This window comes from Cystoisospora suis (assembly GCF_002600585.1).
Source record: "Cystoisospora suis strain Wien I chromosome Unknown contig_1152, whole genome shotgun sequence".
Lineage (NCBI taxonomy): Eukaryota > Apicomplexa > Conoidasida > Eucoccidiorida > Sarcocystidae > Cystoisospora > Cystoisospora suis.
The window spans coordinates 15,870-32,232 of record NW_027153953.1 but is presented as its reverse complement, the minus strand read 5'-3'; the positions used below and the strand labels follow the sequence as shown (position 1 = coordinate 32,232).

Genomic DNA, 16,363 nt, shown 5'->3' with positions numbered 1-16,363 from the left:
TCCAGCGCCTTCCCGGTACCGCAAAGTACTTTACACACACCAGCAGTGAACCTCCGGGCAATATAAATAACTATACAAAGATATACATATGTATATATATACATATATGTATATGCATGAATACTTGTACAGGGTAACTCCTGCTCTAGGAGAAAAGACACCTTAGGCCGACGACGAGTGTAGTAGTGAAGTGCACCTTCTGCATATGGTCTGTAGGAGTGCGAAAGATGTCTCCTAGCAGGTAAGAGATTCATAGGAAAGAGAAGAGTGAAAGGCTTCTCAAGGGGGATGGTAAGGCATTCTTTCTTCTTTCACTTATGCAGCAGATACATAGCATTCCCTTAACAGGGAAAAATCTATCTACTCTCTCTTTCTCATACAGTCTGTCTATGTAGCATCATCCATCCTATAAAGAAGAAAGAAAGCTTTCTTTCTTCTTTTATGATCTAGTAGTTTAATCAGGAGTCCGATGCATCTACTCCGTGAGTCTTCGGATCCTTCCTTTTCATTCTCTATCATCTTCATTTTCTGCTTTTCTTCGCCCCTCTTTCTTTCTTTCTTTCTTTCTCTCGAGGCATGCGAGACCTCTGAGAAAGGATGAGAGGATAAAAAGCAAAAGAAACAGATGACATAAGACATCTATAACAGTATCGAGGTCTCTCGTAATCGCTACTACAAAGAAAGAGAGGAGTGGGCTAAGGTGAATGAGAGAGGCAGAAGCCAGCACTCGCTGTGGTGGTAAGAAGCGGAAGAAGAAGAAGAAAAGTCGCCTCGCGGTCCCCCCCCGTCTTCTTTTTGAAGTGAAGATAGAAAAGAAGAGAGATCAGAGAAAGAAGAAGAAGCAGAAGAAGAAGAAAGAGAGGGTAGAAGATCCAGCGACGAAGGATTTTAGAAGAGGGAGAACAAAGAGGCCTTTCTCTTTTTGTCTATAAACGGTTCATCTTACGATTCCATTCTTCTTGTAGGGAAATTTCAGGTGTATGTACACCCGAACTACAGCAAGAGTCGCAGTCCTCTCAAGTGAGTGAGGGGAGTCTATCGTCTTTGTTTTCTTGTTTCTTCTTATCCCTTTCTTTGAAGCTGATGAATCTTCTTCGTTTGCGGAGCTAAAGACACACCATATTGCATGGCAGTTTACTTGACAACCTTTCTTCCTTTTCTCCGTTTCTCCTTTTTATCTCTCCATCTCCACCGTTGTTTGCTCTTCTCTCCTCTGCATCATCTGGAATCCTTCTCTCTCTCTCTCTCTCGCTTGTCTTGTTTCGAGTGTTTTTCTTCTTCTTCGTCTTCTTTCATCTCTTTCTTTCTTTCCCTGCTTTCTTTCTTTTCTCTCTCTTGTCATTCTCTCCTCTTCTTTCTTGCGTCACGAAAGTTCTTCAGTCCGGACACCTTCCTTCTCCGCAAGAAATTCTTGTCTCTCTTTCCTTTCTTTCTGATTGTCTTTCTCCACTTCATAACCTTCTTTCCAAGTGGAACGCTTTTGTCTAAGAGTCACTTTCTACATTCTCCATCTTTCTCTCGCCTGACGTACGTCTTTTAATCAGCGTCTACTTCTGCTTGTTCCTTTGACTCTCTCTCGATTGCTACTCCCCCACGAGTGAGTTCTTTAACTTAGAAGAATCTGTTTTCTTCATTCCGTCGCATTTCACGCTCGTTCCTTTTCTTTCTCATTCTCTCTCTCTCCCTTCTCTCGCTTCGACATCCCTGGTAAGGTGGTACCTTCATCCATCCGTCTTTGCCTGGCCTTCCATTTCTCCCTCCCTGGTTTGAAGTCGGATCTCTTATTGTCTATCCGCCCCAGGAGCTTTCTTTATCCACGTTTCCCAGAAAAGAAAGACTTGTTTGTTCGTCTTTTTCAAATTATTTGTATCTATCTCTTCTTCTTTCTCTTCATCTCCACTCACCTCAATTCCAGACATTATTGTCCGCCGTGTCTTTTTCGTCTTCCTACACATCGACCAACTTCCTTTCTTTTTATCTTGATTTCCTCGACAAAACCCCTATTCCATCGTCATCTTCCTACCTCTCTTGTTTCATTTCCTTCCCATCCCTCTTTCTTTGTTTCTTCCTTCTTCACTTCTCTTCGTTCTTCCATCTCCTCCTCTCCTTCTCCATCAAATTCACCTTTTCTCTCTCTCTCGATCTCTCTCCTTCATCTTCATCTCTCCTCCCAATCTCTCTTTTCCCCCTCAACACTTCCTTTTCTCTCTCTTAATCGTTCCTCCTTTCTCCCTTCTATCAACCTGTTGTTCTTCTCCTCCCCCCCTTCTTCTTCTTCTTCTCCCCCTTCCTTCCCCTTCTCTTGATCAAGATGGCTCGTTTAGAACCGGATTCGAACTTTGTCTTCGAGACCTCCGAAGACTGTCAGGTCATGCCGACCTTCGATGCGATGGGGTTTAAGGAAGATATTCTCAGAGGGATCTACGCCTATGGATTTGAAAGACCCTCAGCCGTTCAGCAAAGAGCTATCGTTCCTATCATGAAAGGAAGAGATGTTATTGTCCAAAGCCAGTCCGGAACAGGCAAGACATGTGTCTTTTGTCTGGGGTGTCTACAGTGTCTCGATCCGAAGATCCGCGATCCCCAAGCTCTCATTCTCAGCCCTACGCGTGAACTTGCGGAACAGTCACAGAAAGTCTGCTTGGCTCTAGGCGACTACATGTCTGTCCAAGTAAGAAAAGAGAGACAGAGGAAAGAAGAAAGAAGACGAAAGGATGATCGAAGACGGGGAAAGAGAGGTGTCAAGATTTAGGTTCTATAATAGATAGGAGGTAGATATAGGATAGATAGATAGAGAGGTAGAAAGAAAGGCAAAAGAGAGAGGGAGAAAGAATAAGGAATGAAGAGGGAGATGAGAAGATAGGTGAGACACGAACTTTCTCTTTCTTTCATTCCGAGGAGTCTTCATGTGTTTGTCTATGTGGCTGGAACGATCGAGTTTGCGTTGGTAGGAGGTGGTCTATCTCTTAGACTGCGGGAGGCGAATGTAGAGGAAAGGACGGATAGGATATGGGGGTGTCATCAAAGGATCTCTTCAGGAGATAGAGGTCGTAACAGAACGTCTGTTTGATCAGATGTGTAGACAAATGAGAGAGTGAAGTCGGTACGATATGTTGGAAATATCTAGAGAAGAAAAAAGAGAGAGAGTCTTTCTTCCTGTTTTTTCTAGACCTCAAAAGTGGGTGCGTAGCCTTATGTGAGCAGTCATGATGATAGAGATAGAGAGATATACACTGTAATTTCAGTACACCTCCTATGACTCGGGTGTACATACACTCGAGGAATCTGCTGTATTGGTAGTTCCGAGCATTCTACCTATCTAGACTTGCCTTTCGTCTCTTCCTTTTACCATCCTTACTCTTCTTTCCTCCTTCCCAGCTTCTCCTATTCTGACTTTTTCACGAAATTCTCGACAAACACTCCTTTTTTCTCCCCTCCTCCTCCTCTCTGTGGCTTTCTCATTCTAGTCTCTTCTGCTACTCGTATCCGGAGTATCTCTTTCTGATCTCTTCTCTCTTTGGTCTTTCGCTTCTTCATGGTCTACCTCCCCTCTCGTCCGGTCTTCATGGTATTTGTTCTCTCTCGATTCCTTTAGAAATTTTCTTCCTCTTCTTTTTTTTCTTCTCTCTAACATTCTCCTGTCTACGAGGGACAACAGGTCACTCTCGTTGTGTAACCTCAGCACACACTCGACACGGTCTTTCTTCTTCTTCCTCTTCTTTTGTTTCTTCGTATCGCTCCTCCTGCGACTCCTTTCCTTCGTTTCTTTTCTTTTCTCTCATGTCCTCTCTCCCTTTCTTTCTAACTGACAAGACCTTCTTCGCCTAGCAAAGACATGCTTCTCTCGTCTTCTCTTCCTTTGCTCCACCCCCCCTCTCTCCCGCCATCAAGCCCTTCCTTCATTCCTTCTCTCTTTTCTTCCTTCTCATACACACAAAGAAAGAAAAAAGACTCTCCTCAAAGAACCTACCTTTTCTTTTTTCTTCTTGGTCTTCTTCTTCTTTTGTCTTCTCTCTGATCTTTCCTCCTTTCTTCCCTTCTCTTCTCTTTCTTATCTTTCTTCTCTCTTGTTGTCTCTGGCATGGGTTGGTGTGTAGGTTCATTGCTGTATCGGGGGAAAGAGAGTAGGAGATGATATAAGAGCTCTAGAGGCGGGAGTGCACGTTGTCTCCGGAACACCTGGACGTGTGTTTCATATGATTGCGGAGCGTCACTTCAGCACTCGACATATCAAAATGCTTGTCTTAGATGAGGCAGATGAAATGCTTAATAGAGGCTTCAAAGAGCAGGTCTATGATATCTATAGATACCTACCTCCCTCTACCCAGGTTGTTCTCGTCTCCGCAACTCTTCCTCATGAGGTAAGCACCGCCTCTCCTCTTCTTATCTACCCATCCCCAGTCCTCTCTCTACCTTCAGTCTATCTATCTCTAATCTGTCTATCTCCCATCTATCGTGAACCTATCTATCTCGAATGTATCTATCTTTAATCTATCTATCTATCTTCAGTCTATCTATCTTCGATGTGTGGGTCATGTGCTCATGTATTTGGATAGGTGGGTGTGGTAGCTATCTCGGTGAGGTGAGAGAGGAAGGAGGATAAGGAAAGAAAGAAAAAAAGAAAGGTGTCTGTCTTTAGGTAGAGAAATCTAGGTATCTCACTGATGAGGCTCATCTAGAGAGGGAGAGATACGAGAAAGAAAAGAACGAGATAGAGATAGAAGGAGAGAGATACTTCAAGAGAAAGAGAGAGAGACGAATGTTGTGAGGGGCCTATCAATGGAGAGAGACTGTCGATTCTTCTGTTGCTGTGTAGAAATGTGTACGCACATTGATAGGATGGATATACAGGAAAGGCAAGTGTGGATGTGTCTACGTATTCACAGGTATCTATTCTGCCTACATACTCCGAAAGAACATATACCTCATGGAGACAACATATACATATGAATATCTATATATATCCATATGTATACCTATAGATGTGTATGTATATATAGAGAGAGGGGAGAGAGAGATAGAAACTGTATGTCTGTTGAAATGTGCGGGAAGAAGAGCATGTAGATAGGCTTGTGTGTACAAGGAGAGAAGCAAAAAGGCGATTTCGAGTGGATGAGAAAAGAAGAGGGACAGAAGGACTGAAAAAGCAGAAGATGGCTGTTCCTTGATACAATCGTCCAAGAAAGAGAAACTTTTCTGTCGTTTCCCTGACGTTAAGACGCTGGGTGTAGATACACTGGAACCCTAGACAACCGGGCTATCAGTCACATCCCCAGCGAGCACCCCTAACGAACTAATTCGCCTTTCTTTCTTCTCTCCCCTATCTGTCTTTCTATCTTCTCTTCCCTATCTGTCTTTCTATTCTACTTCTCTTCGTCTGTCTTTCCCCTTCTTCGTAAATGAGAGGGAGATAGAACGGAAGGAGATTTGACTTGCATTCATGAAAGAGATAAACGTCAGACGTCTTCTTTCGTTTTCTCTCTTCTCTGTGCACCAGGAGAGACCTGTAGATCTCTCCTTCTCTCCCTCTCTGTCTCTGTTTCGTACCACAGCGGGAGAGACATGGAGTTTTCTCTATCTGTATTTCATTCTTATCTTCTTCAGTTCAGTCTCTCCTTGTTTCATCTCGTGTGATTCATTCGCACTTCTTCCCCTCATGCTGGCGAGTTTATCTCTATCCAGCTGCTTGGCTTCATATATATATATATATATATGTTTGTGTGTATAGACAGTCACCAGATTCATAAAGCTTTCTTGATAGGACGCTTTTCGTTCTTCATTTAGATGGATTTCTCTATGGTATTTCTTTCCCGTGTCCTTTTTTCTTCTCTCTATCTACTCTTGTGTCTTCATAAAAAGACAGACTTCCCTTTCTCCGTTCCTCCTGCTTCGCCTCCCCCCTTCCCACCAGGTGTACATACACCTCAACCTCCGTCTGTACAGTCCATAGACACCTTAGCTCTTGTTGGCCCCCTTCAAGAAAAGGAGTCAGATGATCTCACAAGGGCCTTTTTTCTTTGCATTGCATTTTTCTCATTCTTTCCTCTCTCTCTTCCGTGCATGTAACCTTGTTTTCTTTCTTCATCTCTCTGATAGACTCCTCTTTTCCCTCTAATCTCCTTTTTGTTCTCCTTCTTTTTTCTCTTCTTTTCAGGTGTTAGAGATGACAACCAAGTTTATGAATGATCCCTTCCGTGTGCTAGTAAAGCGTGATGAGCTTACACTTGAAGGCATTAAGCAGTTCTTCGTCGCTGTGGAAAGGGAGCAGTGGAAGTTCGATACCCTTACAGATCTCTATGATACTCTTACCATTACTCAAGCAGTTATCTTTTGCAACACAAAAGCAAAGGTCGAGTGGCTCGCACAGAAGATGAAAGAAGCAAACTTCACTGTAAGCCAAATGCTCTCGCATGCATATCCTACATACACTAGACTTACATCGAGACATAGAGAGAGAGAGAGAGTCGGATATCTATACATGCCTAGGCGGATGTGTATATACAGATGTAGACAGACTAGGGGGGATAGATCTGTATGCGTAGACATAGACTGACAACACGTATTAGGAGGGGATAGTGTTTCGCTAGATAGATAGAGAGACAGATAGATACATATGTCTTGCAGGGCGTTGTAAGATGACTAAGAGAAGAGGGAACATCACGATGGAGAAGGTTCCTCTATAGATAGATATACATGTGTGGATATCTTCGAAATGGAAGGAGTGTATATCATATCAGCTTCAGCACAGGCGTATGTGTATGTATATGGAGGTATCTAACAGCACTCTACTGCAGAAGATAGTTGGTGTGGTTGAAGATGTCTTTTCATCTTCTTTTTCTTCTTATCTATTTCTATACGAGTCGTGTTAGTCTACATGCATGATGCCCTCCTACTGTTGTTCATACCATGAAGAAGAAGAAGAAGTGTCTCTTGTCTCTTCCTACGCATTTCTGCGGCCCGCCCCTCCTAACTTGACTTCTTTGAAAGACTCTTCTCACTTCTTCATTAGTGTTCTTCTTCTTTGAGACAGAGAAAGCTACCTAAATGTTCTCTCTCTCTTTCTTTCTCACTCTTTCTTTCTTTCTTTCTTATCTCGCTCGTTTTTCTTCTTTCTCTCTCTATCTCTGTTTATGTATTGTGGTGGGTCTGTATGTGTCTTTTTGTATCTAGGTGAGCCGGATGCATGGCGATATGCCTCAGCAAGAGAGAGACGAAATTATGAAACAATTCCGAGGAGGACAGAGTAGGGTTCTTATCGCCACGGATGTGTGGGGCCGTGGCCTTGACGTCCAACAGGTAAACTTCCCTTCTTTCTTTCTCACGCTTTCTTTCCTTCTTTCATTCGTCTTTTGTCTCTTTTCTTTCTTTCTCTCTGTTAGATAGGCAGGTAGGTGGATAAGGGGTGTACGTTGAGTCCAGGAAAAGAGAGGGAGAGAGAGAGATAGACGCTGATGGTCTTTGTCACGTCTATAGGTGTTGGTGTATGCACGGAGCACTGTACACTCTTCCGTTATGACAGAAGTAGTAGTATATACTAGGTGAACATAGAGATAGACACGGACATACGTACAAAGTAGCCTAGACAACTATACGCACAGATATAGGTAGATTGGGAAATACATGAATAGAACTGTTGCATAGTCGGAAGTAGCTAGAATGAAGTTCTCGAGTCCTGCCGTTCTCAAAGCGCAACAGGCAGAAATGCCTCTTTCATACAAAGATTGCTCTCCTCGTCTTTCATTGCTGTAGATAGATCAATCAGAGATAGATAGATAGATAGATTAAAGATCGGTCGGTTGTCAGATAGATAGATAGATAGATATTCTATAGGCGCATATCTATGTATGTACACACGAATACAGATAGCTAGATATTGTATGTGGATATAAGAGAATCTTCGTCAAGGTGAAGACGGCCGAACTTTTGGAGACTTCTTTCTACAGAAGAGAGAGACGGTGTTTCGTTTGTCTTCTTTTTCTGTAAGTCTACCGGAGCAATGAGGAGAAGTAAAGAGAGAAAGAAATACGGCTGAAATTCGCGAACATAGTAGAAGGAGTGCTCCTTTCTCTCATCTGTTTGCAGGTGTCTTTGGTGATCAACTATGATCTACCTAACAGTCGTGAGCTGTACATACACCGCATTGGTCGGTCAGGTCGTTTTGGTCGTAAGGGTGTTGCTATCAACTTCGTCAAAGTAAGTTACTGCAGTCTTATTCTTCTCTTCTTCTCTCTTCGTCTTCACGAGTTTGTCTCTCCCTCTCTTCTCAGTGCTGGGCGGGCATGTTGGTAGTGACGGTGTTTAGGGTTATTCTTCTCTCTTTTTCTCTCTGAAGGACAAGGAGAAAAGGGTCACGCAAATAGCTACTCCCGTCTTTCCTCTCGATAAATTGATAGGCAAATCAAAGATAGGCAGATAGATTAAGGATATATAGATAAGTAGATCTAAGATAGATACACGTACAAGCCCTGGTTTACGCCTCCCCTTCGATATACAATACCATCACGTACATATATATATATATATAATATAGGCGTGTATGCATATATATATATATATATATATATGCATACACACGTATTTATAAATATAAATACGTGTGTATATCTGCATATGGTTGTATGCAGATATGTATCTATCAATGCGAGCAATTACGTGGTCGGCATTTAGACCTATAGTCGGTTCCATCTAGGGGTATGAAAAGTGGTTCAATTTTGTTTCTACGTCAAAGACGTCCTCCCGTACCACCTATGAGCCATGCTACCGTCACTGTAGAGTGTGCTGATGCTATACAGCAGACATTGTGAGGTGTTGCTATCAACTTACATATCATATACAGATACCAATCTCTCCAAGCCTAGTCGTATATCAGCTAGCAATACCCTTCTCATATGTCTATTCAATTATATATATCTATATATATGACTGAGCAATGAACGAATCAGTGGTCGTTCATTCAATGCATGCGTATATGCGCATGGGCAGGTTGATGTCTTCTTTCAGTTGTAGATACACTCCCCTTGTGGGTTTGAGAGAGACGGTGTAGAGAACATAGAGATGTTTCTTGAATATGTTTCGTATGCAGGCGTTTTCTCTCATCATCGTCTTTTTCTTGTTCGCTGTCTTCGTAAGAATGTTACGACTTCGAAGATACACTGCTTTTCTACAGTCGTTCTTCGTGGATCATTCAGGTGTATGTACAGCAGACAGACGTCTTTCTTTTTGTGCCTTCGCTCTCTGTGAATGTTTACAGAATGATGATATCCGCATTCTGAGAGATATCGAGCAGTACTATGCTACGCAGATCGATGAGATGCCTATGAATGTCGCCGATCTTATATAAAGACGTTTTCTCTTCTCATGTAAACACGTTCTTTCATTTTCTCCTTTTCCCTTCTCTCTTGTACTTTCTCTCTCTGGCGTCTTCCGAGGAAAGTTGGGAGAGATAGAGAGCAAACGAGACAGAGTCACCAGCAGCTGGGAGCAAGTTTAGTTAGCTAGCTAGCTGGATAGATAGCTAGCTAGATCGAGAAGGAGGACCGAGCCTTAAACAGACATGCGCGCCAGGCCGGGGGAGGCGAAGAATGCGCCTGATTGACGATGAAGGAGGCGGTTTTCAGTATCGAAGTTTATTGTAGAGAAGGAGAGTTAAGAAGGCATATTTTTATGGGGATAAACAAATGGTGATCTACTTGGAACAGAGTCGCCCCGCTTGGATAAGCCGAGTGTACATACACGTCGTGTTGAGGAACTTAGACAGCGTAAGCAACCCCGGTTTTCCAGGGGACTGCGTGTACCTATCTGTCTATGTGTGTATTTGCATGCAAAGGCGTGTACGACAGTGTCATGAGAGGGTTTCATCTGACAATACGATAGCCAGTCACGCCCCTCTCACTTGAATCGTTATGCCGACTAGGGAACTGCCATTTTGTCTGTTAGGATTATGTCAGCCTGATTATTCCTATTGATTGAGGAGTCTTTAACGTTAAATTGATTCGAGCTTGGGAAAGACTACACAGAGATGATAGATCTATCGTAGTCGCCCCACGCGAGGGGAACTGCCCCCCTCTATCGAGTCGCTGCTGCCGAGTCGGTGAAGTCGGGCGGTGATAGAGATGGGACGAGAAGGGAAGCTGATGCAGCTGACGAAAAGAGAGCTAGTTCGCTAGCTAGCTAGCTAGTTAACAAGCTACTTGTACTCTCGCCTATCATCGTAAGAAGAATCGGTGTGGACGGGGGGGAAAGGAACCGCCGGAAGGATAGGCAGGAAGCTCGAAATCGTACCACTACGGGCGGCAGTCAGCTAACCACGCGAAGATTCTCTTACACCGGCAAGAATGACTGATAGAGAGTGTCCGGTTCGTAGGCTTTTGTATGATAGAAAGCGGCTACGGAAGCCAGGTATTGTCTGCTTCTCGTTTTCTTCGGCTACCAGCTCAGTTCGAAAAGCTAGGTGATCGACTCAGCAAAAGTCAAACTTACCTACGATCCGCGACTTACCGGAAGGAGTGTCAACTCGGAGAAGGGAGCATCTGGTTTTTTTTGGCTAGTTGGGCTCGAGTTGAGCCGTATTGACGTATTGTCAGTGCGAGCTAGTCGTGCTCTTTGCAGAACCGGCGGTCTTTTCTCCGAGTGATATGAACGCTGTTGTTCGTTAACTAGGTTGCTTGGCACCGATCACCTGGAAGATGCGAAGAGGGCGGCCTACCCGTCTCAACGTTAACTCAAGGGCTGCATGTACACTTCAGTTACGAGTGTCCAACGTCACACTACCAAGCCTTCAACGCGAACAGATGTTGTGGCACCTGATTCTTATTTCGAAGTCCTGCAACGTCTCCCGATTGATGGTGTCCCAGTGAATGGTATTTCTTTCAAATCTAAAGGCGGCCGCGAAAAACCGGTGAACGACATCTCGCCGCCTTACTGCAATCGAAGAACCTAGATCACTCGTCCTTGGGGTTATACCGTCCGCGTTTGACTGGCTACGCCAGTGAAGTCGCGCGAACTTTTGAGGCGAACTGCGGGTTGGCACTCTTCGGCGAGTCAGAAGTCGGAAGTGACGATACAGTGTGGAGACAAGACTGATATCCATCTACACTGCTCCCTGGGCGGTTCCGAAAGTCAACTGGCATGCGTGGACGCTAACTGCTGCCGTCAACACATGAACGGCGCAGTGTGTTGTTTCTCACTCCGTTCCATGGAACCCGCTTTTTCCTGTATGGTATGAAGTTTCGACAGGTCCTCTCAATGCGTTATCGATTCTACCGATGAGCGAAACGAAAGCACGGAATTACCATGACACACACGTTAACACACCAACTTCCCATCTGTCTCCGCCACACGGATAGATCTCTTCACGATGGTGACGAGATGAGTAAAAAAGAAAGCAAAGCAAGCGGCCACTAGTTCTCCGCCTCTCTCGTTCCTGTTCTGCCCCTCATCCCTTTCTCTAGCCGTCTATCACTCATTCGCTGCCTCTTTCTTACCCTTCAAGGCGTATACATGCATACATACGGAATCAATCAAGATGAAGGCCCCCCCTAAGAACGGCAAAAGAACAAGCCAGGCACCCATCCACTATCTTCAGCCACTGACATCTCATGCACATCGACACAAAAAAAGAAAAAAGTCGGATGTGTGATACATATTGGACCGCTGGAATAGATATTCCCTTATTCATCATCACCAAATTATGATGGCGATGAGTGAGCACGGAGAGAATGACGTCACCAGGTGTATGTACACCACTCCTCAATACACACCAGAGCCACGAGCGACTGTCACGAAACCGCCGCACGCGTTTGCAAGATGGTATTGCCTGCTACAACCTCACTCATCACCTCCTCTTGTCGGAGACACATACTGACACAGTCCATTGATCTCTTTTAGGAAAGAGTACATACACAACCTCTATCGTTCTATCCACCTGGTACCTCCCCTTCTTCACCCCCCTCTCCTCTCTCTCTCACCCCGGGAGGAAGAGACATCAGACACTTCCTGCGCCCATCTGTCGAACCAACGTGCTTCTCCCCTCTGACTCCACTATCACCACCCGCTGCGGGGGTCGTCCACCCCCCTTGCCCCCATCATACACACAACATATGCACGTATACAAAGATGACGTATGTACATCATAATCGTATAGATATGCATTGAGATAAACACACATATATATATAGTGATCGTAGGCTTGACGTTGATTACTCGACAACGAGAACCTTCAGAAGATTGCTTGATCCAGCGACCTCTTCCTTCATGCCGTGGACAGCCACGATACTCTCACCCTCCGCTACGAGTTCACGTTCTTTGGCGACAACAAGAGCATTACGAATAACATGGTCGGTACCCTGGAAGGAAGGTACCTGCATGGTGGTGACACCTCGGATAACTTGGAGGTGTTTGATCGTGCTTTCGGAGGCGCTTAGAGCCAAGATCGGCTGCATGGGCCTATACTTGGCAATAAGGCGGGCTGTATGTCCTGTCTCTGTGAGAGCTAGGATAATAGCCGCATTCACGCATTCAGCTGTCTCGACAGCTGCACGTGCTACGGCTTCTTGGGTTGTGATGGGAGAAGGAATAGCTAGGCACATAGCGCGATACAACGCCGGATAGTCAACGCATGTCTCTGCTTCATAGCAGACACGCGCCATCGTCTCGACAGTGATAACGGGGAATTCTCCGTTAGCTGTCTCTCCCGAGAGCATAACGCAATCTGTCCCATCCAAAACGGCATTCGCAACATCTGCTGCTTCAGCACGAGTAGGACGCGGGTTCTTAATCATGCTCTCCATCATCTGGGTGGCTGTGACGACGGGCTTTCCTGCAACGTTACACCTGAAAGACCAGACAGGACAGAGAGGGTAAGTAGAGAAATGGAGATGATAAAGATAGTCATGATGTACATATACATCTGTATATCCATCTATATATACGTTTGGAGGATTCACTATAAGTGCATGTGTGTTTCTCTTTCTACGCTTTGACCAAGACGCGAAAAAGAAGGCAAAATGAAGAACGTCACACCTATACGAAAGACGTGTCTATATGGAGGATGAAGTTTATACCGGAGAGGAACTCAACCAAATACAAACATAGGATCTACACGCTAGGTATCCATTCACTAACATATATTTTCTATCTATATATCTACCTATATACGCTTGCACCACACACACTACAGCGCTATACATCTGTAGTATCTAGCTTACATCTAAAGCCTTCATCGCCCCTCGATGGAGATATAAAGCAAAAGCGGAGTGGCAAAATGACGATGAGAGACAAAGTGCACCCTATCTTTCCTTTCCTTGCTTGTATTTATCTATCTATCTATTTGTCTATTTATATGTATATTTATCTTTAAGGCTGTCTATCTTCAGTCCTACTATCCATCTTTAATCTATCTATCACACTGCTTACTTGGCAATCATCATCTTCTGAGCTAGGAAGACTTTTTCAGGAGGGATTTCCATTCCGAGGTCTCCTCTAGCGATCATAATGCCATCTGCTTCAGCGAGAATTTCGTCGAAGTTGATCAGACCCTCTACGTTCTCGATCTTGGGAATGATGCGAATGTGTCGACCTCTTGGGCCTAAGATAGAACGGATGTAACGGACGTCATCCGGGTGCTGAACAAAGGAAGCTGCGATGAAGTTACACCCCATAGGAATAGCGAAGTTGATGATGTCGTTCTTATCCTTCTCTCCTATGACTGGCAATTGGACCTAAAGAACAACAGCAGGATACAAAAGAAAGAAAAGCGACAGAGGATTACGAAAGAAAAACGAGAAAGGGAACAGAAGGAATGAATTCGGAGAACTCGACCAGAAGAAAGAATACACATGCCGGCGAACAAATCTGTCTACAGTCGACTGCATAGAGAGGAAGTTGTATCTCCGAGAAGCCGCTGATAAAGAGAAATAAATAACTCAAGAGATACCTACACGCTTCAACAACGTATACGTCGTGAGAGATCTCTACAGACTGTCGACATACAGCATGTGGGTGTACGAAGGGACTACCAGCCATACTATTGGTATCGGTTCTTTATCTATCTGTGTCGATCTAACTGTATGTCATTTGTATTTAGATGTATATCCACCTGTACGTGTAGATGTGAAGATGAGTCATGACAGAGAGAATGTTTTCTTTCTTTTACCTTTACGTTAGGAAGGTTCATGTTCTTTCTCTCTCCAATGGTCGCTCCGTTCTGTACGGTGGTGATGACGTAGTCTTTTCCACACTCGACGACCTTCACGGAGAGAGACCCATCGGCGATCAAGATGATATTTCCTGCATGTACACACATATAGACACACAACAGCATACATATACATGGATATACACCTGTGTATATACACGCGTACATCTATGTCTTCACGCGTGTACAGACACACCTAGGTGTGCACACATGGAGATTTATGTCGAGACCTGCTGCCTGCTGTAATGAGAGAAAAGCAACAGCTTACGATCCACATATATACCTCCACCTCTACGGTAGACAGAGAATACGTATCTACCAGTACAGGAAGACGCTCTTACCAGGCTTAACAGACTCAGCAAGCTGAGGGTAAGAGCATGCAATGCACGTCTCGTCTCCCACGAAGTTGTAGTCCGTCACAATTTTCAAGGTAGCACCTTGGACCAAAGTGATAGGCTTGTGATCCTACGCGCAAATATACAAGTAGAAAACAGGGCGAGAGAGAGGATGATCGAGAGATAAATACACCTGTGCAGATACATCGAGCAGAGATAGTCTATGTACGTATGAAAGTCCGTTCTGAGAGCACACCCATCACGTAATGCCAGAGGGACTGACTCGTATACACACATCTACAACGGACGTCTCTACGAAAGAGAAACCTCTTCGTCTCTTCCTCTGTGATGTATGTATATCTATAGTCCGGACACGCACGCGTACTTGCACGCCTTCCCGCACATATACACAGAGCATCTACATGCCTAGGCAGGGCTTTACAAGAGGAGGAGGTCCATACTAAGAGTACAGCAGGCACATACGCGGGGAGAGAGACGAGCGACGTAAGAGACCCCCCGGTGAACCATCTGCATGCTGCAGGATTGGCGTATAAGATGAAGATCTAGAAAACATGAGAGCCGCTCCACATAAGAAGAGAGATAACTACGCAACGGCACACATTGCCTTTTAAAACTATTGAAATGAAGTTTTAAGAAGTGCTAAATTACCTGACTTGGATTCATTGAATGGATATGCAACGCAGGTGTGACATTCTCCATACGTTTGTCCTTTCACTACCCATCTCTTTCAACACATCGTATGCATGCACCCGCGGGTATATATCAATATACAGATGTGTGTGTGAGTCTACGAAGACGAAGAGCCATCATCCTCATCATACGTCGTACCTTAAGGAGACCTGTTCGGATTTCGGGTCCTTTGGTATCAAGAAGAATAGCAAGACGAGCTTCGGGCCTTTGTTTCATAGCTTCTTGAATGTTTTGAACGGTGCGGGCATGGGTCTCATGATCTCCATGAGAGAAATTGAGACGACAGACATTCATTCCCGCATCAATCATTTTCACAAGAGTATCGACATTCCAGCAGGCGGGACCCATGGTACAGATGATACGGGTCCGATGTGCGGTCCAGTCTTCTTCACATCGTGGCTCTAGGATTTGGGACATGCGGATGTTCGTGCTCTTTCCTAATTGCTGCGTCATAACTGCACTGGCTGAAACTAAACGGCCAATACGTCCCCCCTCTTGTCCTGGGGTCAGCTGCTGCTGAGGTGAAGGAGCTTTAGTTGCCATTTTGACTGGGTGAGAGATCGTGCTCGAGAGCGGAGTTTGCAAAGGTGTCTGATGTGTCAAGCTAACACAGACACACACACACACTTTTCCTGTTAAGAAATGACGTGTGGGACAAGGGAAAAGAATATAAGAAAGCAAAGAGAATGACAGTCGAGAAGGTCAATGCGCGGGGCATGAAGAAGAAAAACAGACAAGGAATAACACGGCTCATCACAGACACACTATGGACTTCCATTCGCCACGCCGCCAGCAACCCTCGACCGCCGGGCGCGAGCAACCGACAGAGGGACGAGGATGGATGGATGTATGCCGATGGTGGCCCAGAAGGACGAGGAGCACGCACAATGGGGATAGTGATGTTCATGATGGTGGTAACGCCCATCGCACGGGTGAGAGCCACCTCCTATCGATTCAATGGGGCGGCATATCGAGATCGGAGCTGGGAGGAGACGCGACCATGTCACTATAGCGTGGGTGTGGTGTTGGGACAGTAGCCTAGTTTGTTGACGAAGAGACAAAGGGGCCAGGGGAGGGGGACGGGTGGTGATGATGATGACGAATCATGGGTGGGACCCTCCTG

The 16,363-nt window shown here is 44.9% G+C and overlaps 2 protein-coding genes across 2 annotated transcripts; one reads left to right on the top strand and one right to left on the bottom strand.

The window, feature by feature from the left end:
- Nucleotides 1-844: 844 nt before the first annotated feature.
- Nucleotides 845-9,909, top strand: CSUI_002764 (eukaryotic initiation factor 4a-iii). The gene is made up of 6 exons (XM_068062963.1): nucleotides 845-2,671; nucleotides 4,098-4,361; nucleotides 6,155-6,391; nucleotides 7,171-7,296; nucleotides 8,083-8,193; nucleotides 9,251-9,909. The coding sequence occupies exons 1-6, from the start codon at nucleotides 2,312-2,314 to the stop codon at nucleotides 9,338-9,340; spliced, it is 1,188 nt and encodes a 395-aa protein (XP_067925063.1). The 5' UTR covers nucleotides 845-2,311; the 3' UTR covers nucleotides 9,341-9,909.
- A 1,274-nt stretch (nucleotides 9,910-11,183) lies between these two features.
- Nucleotides 11,184-16,356, bottom strand: CSUI_002763 (pyruvate kinase). Its single transcript, XM_068062962.1, has 5 exons — nucleotides 15,379-16,356; nucleotides 14,536-14,659; nucleotides 14,153-14,286; nucleotides 13,414-13,718; nucleotides 11,184-12,831 (listed from the first exon to the last, which is right to left on the bottom strand). Exons 1-5 carry the CDS (start codon nucleotides 15,781-15,783, stop codon nucleotides 12,198-12,200), a joined length of 1,602 nt encoding a protein of 533 aa, XP_067925062.1. The 5' UTR covers nucleotides 15,784-16,356; the 3' UTR covers nucleotides 11,184-12,197.
- Between the last annotated feature and the right edge of the window lie 7 nt (nucleotides 16,357-16,363).

Bases quoted from the DNA above. Each gene is read 5' to 3' on its own strand.
- CSUI_002764 (XM_068062963.1), top strand. From the start codon at position 2,312: ATGGCTCGTTTAGAACCGGATTCGAACTTTGTCTTCGAGACCTCCGAA. The intron at 2,672-4,097 runs GTAAGAAAAGAG...GTTGGTGTGTAG, and splicing joins GCGACTACATGTCTGTCCAA to GTTCATTGCTGTATCGGGGG. The intron at 4,362-6,154 runs GTAAGCACCGCC...TCTTCTTTTCAG, and splicing joins CCGCAACTCTTCCTCATGAG to GTGTTAGAGATGACAACCAA.
- CSUI_002763 (XM_068062962.1), bottom strand. From the start codon at position 15,783: ATGGCAACTAAAGCTCCTTCACCTCAGCAGCAGCTGACCCCAGGACAA. The intron at 14,287-14,535 runs GTAAGAGCGTCT...GTGTACATGCAG, and splicing joins TGCTGAGTCTGTTAAGCCTG to GAAATATCATCTTGATCGCC. The intron at 13,719-14,152 runs GTAAAAGAAAGA...GTTGTTCTTTAG, and splicing joins TGAACCTTCCTAACGTAAAG to GTCCAATTGCCAGTCATAGG.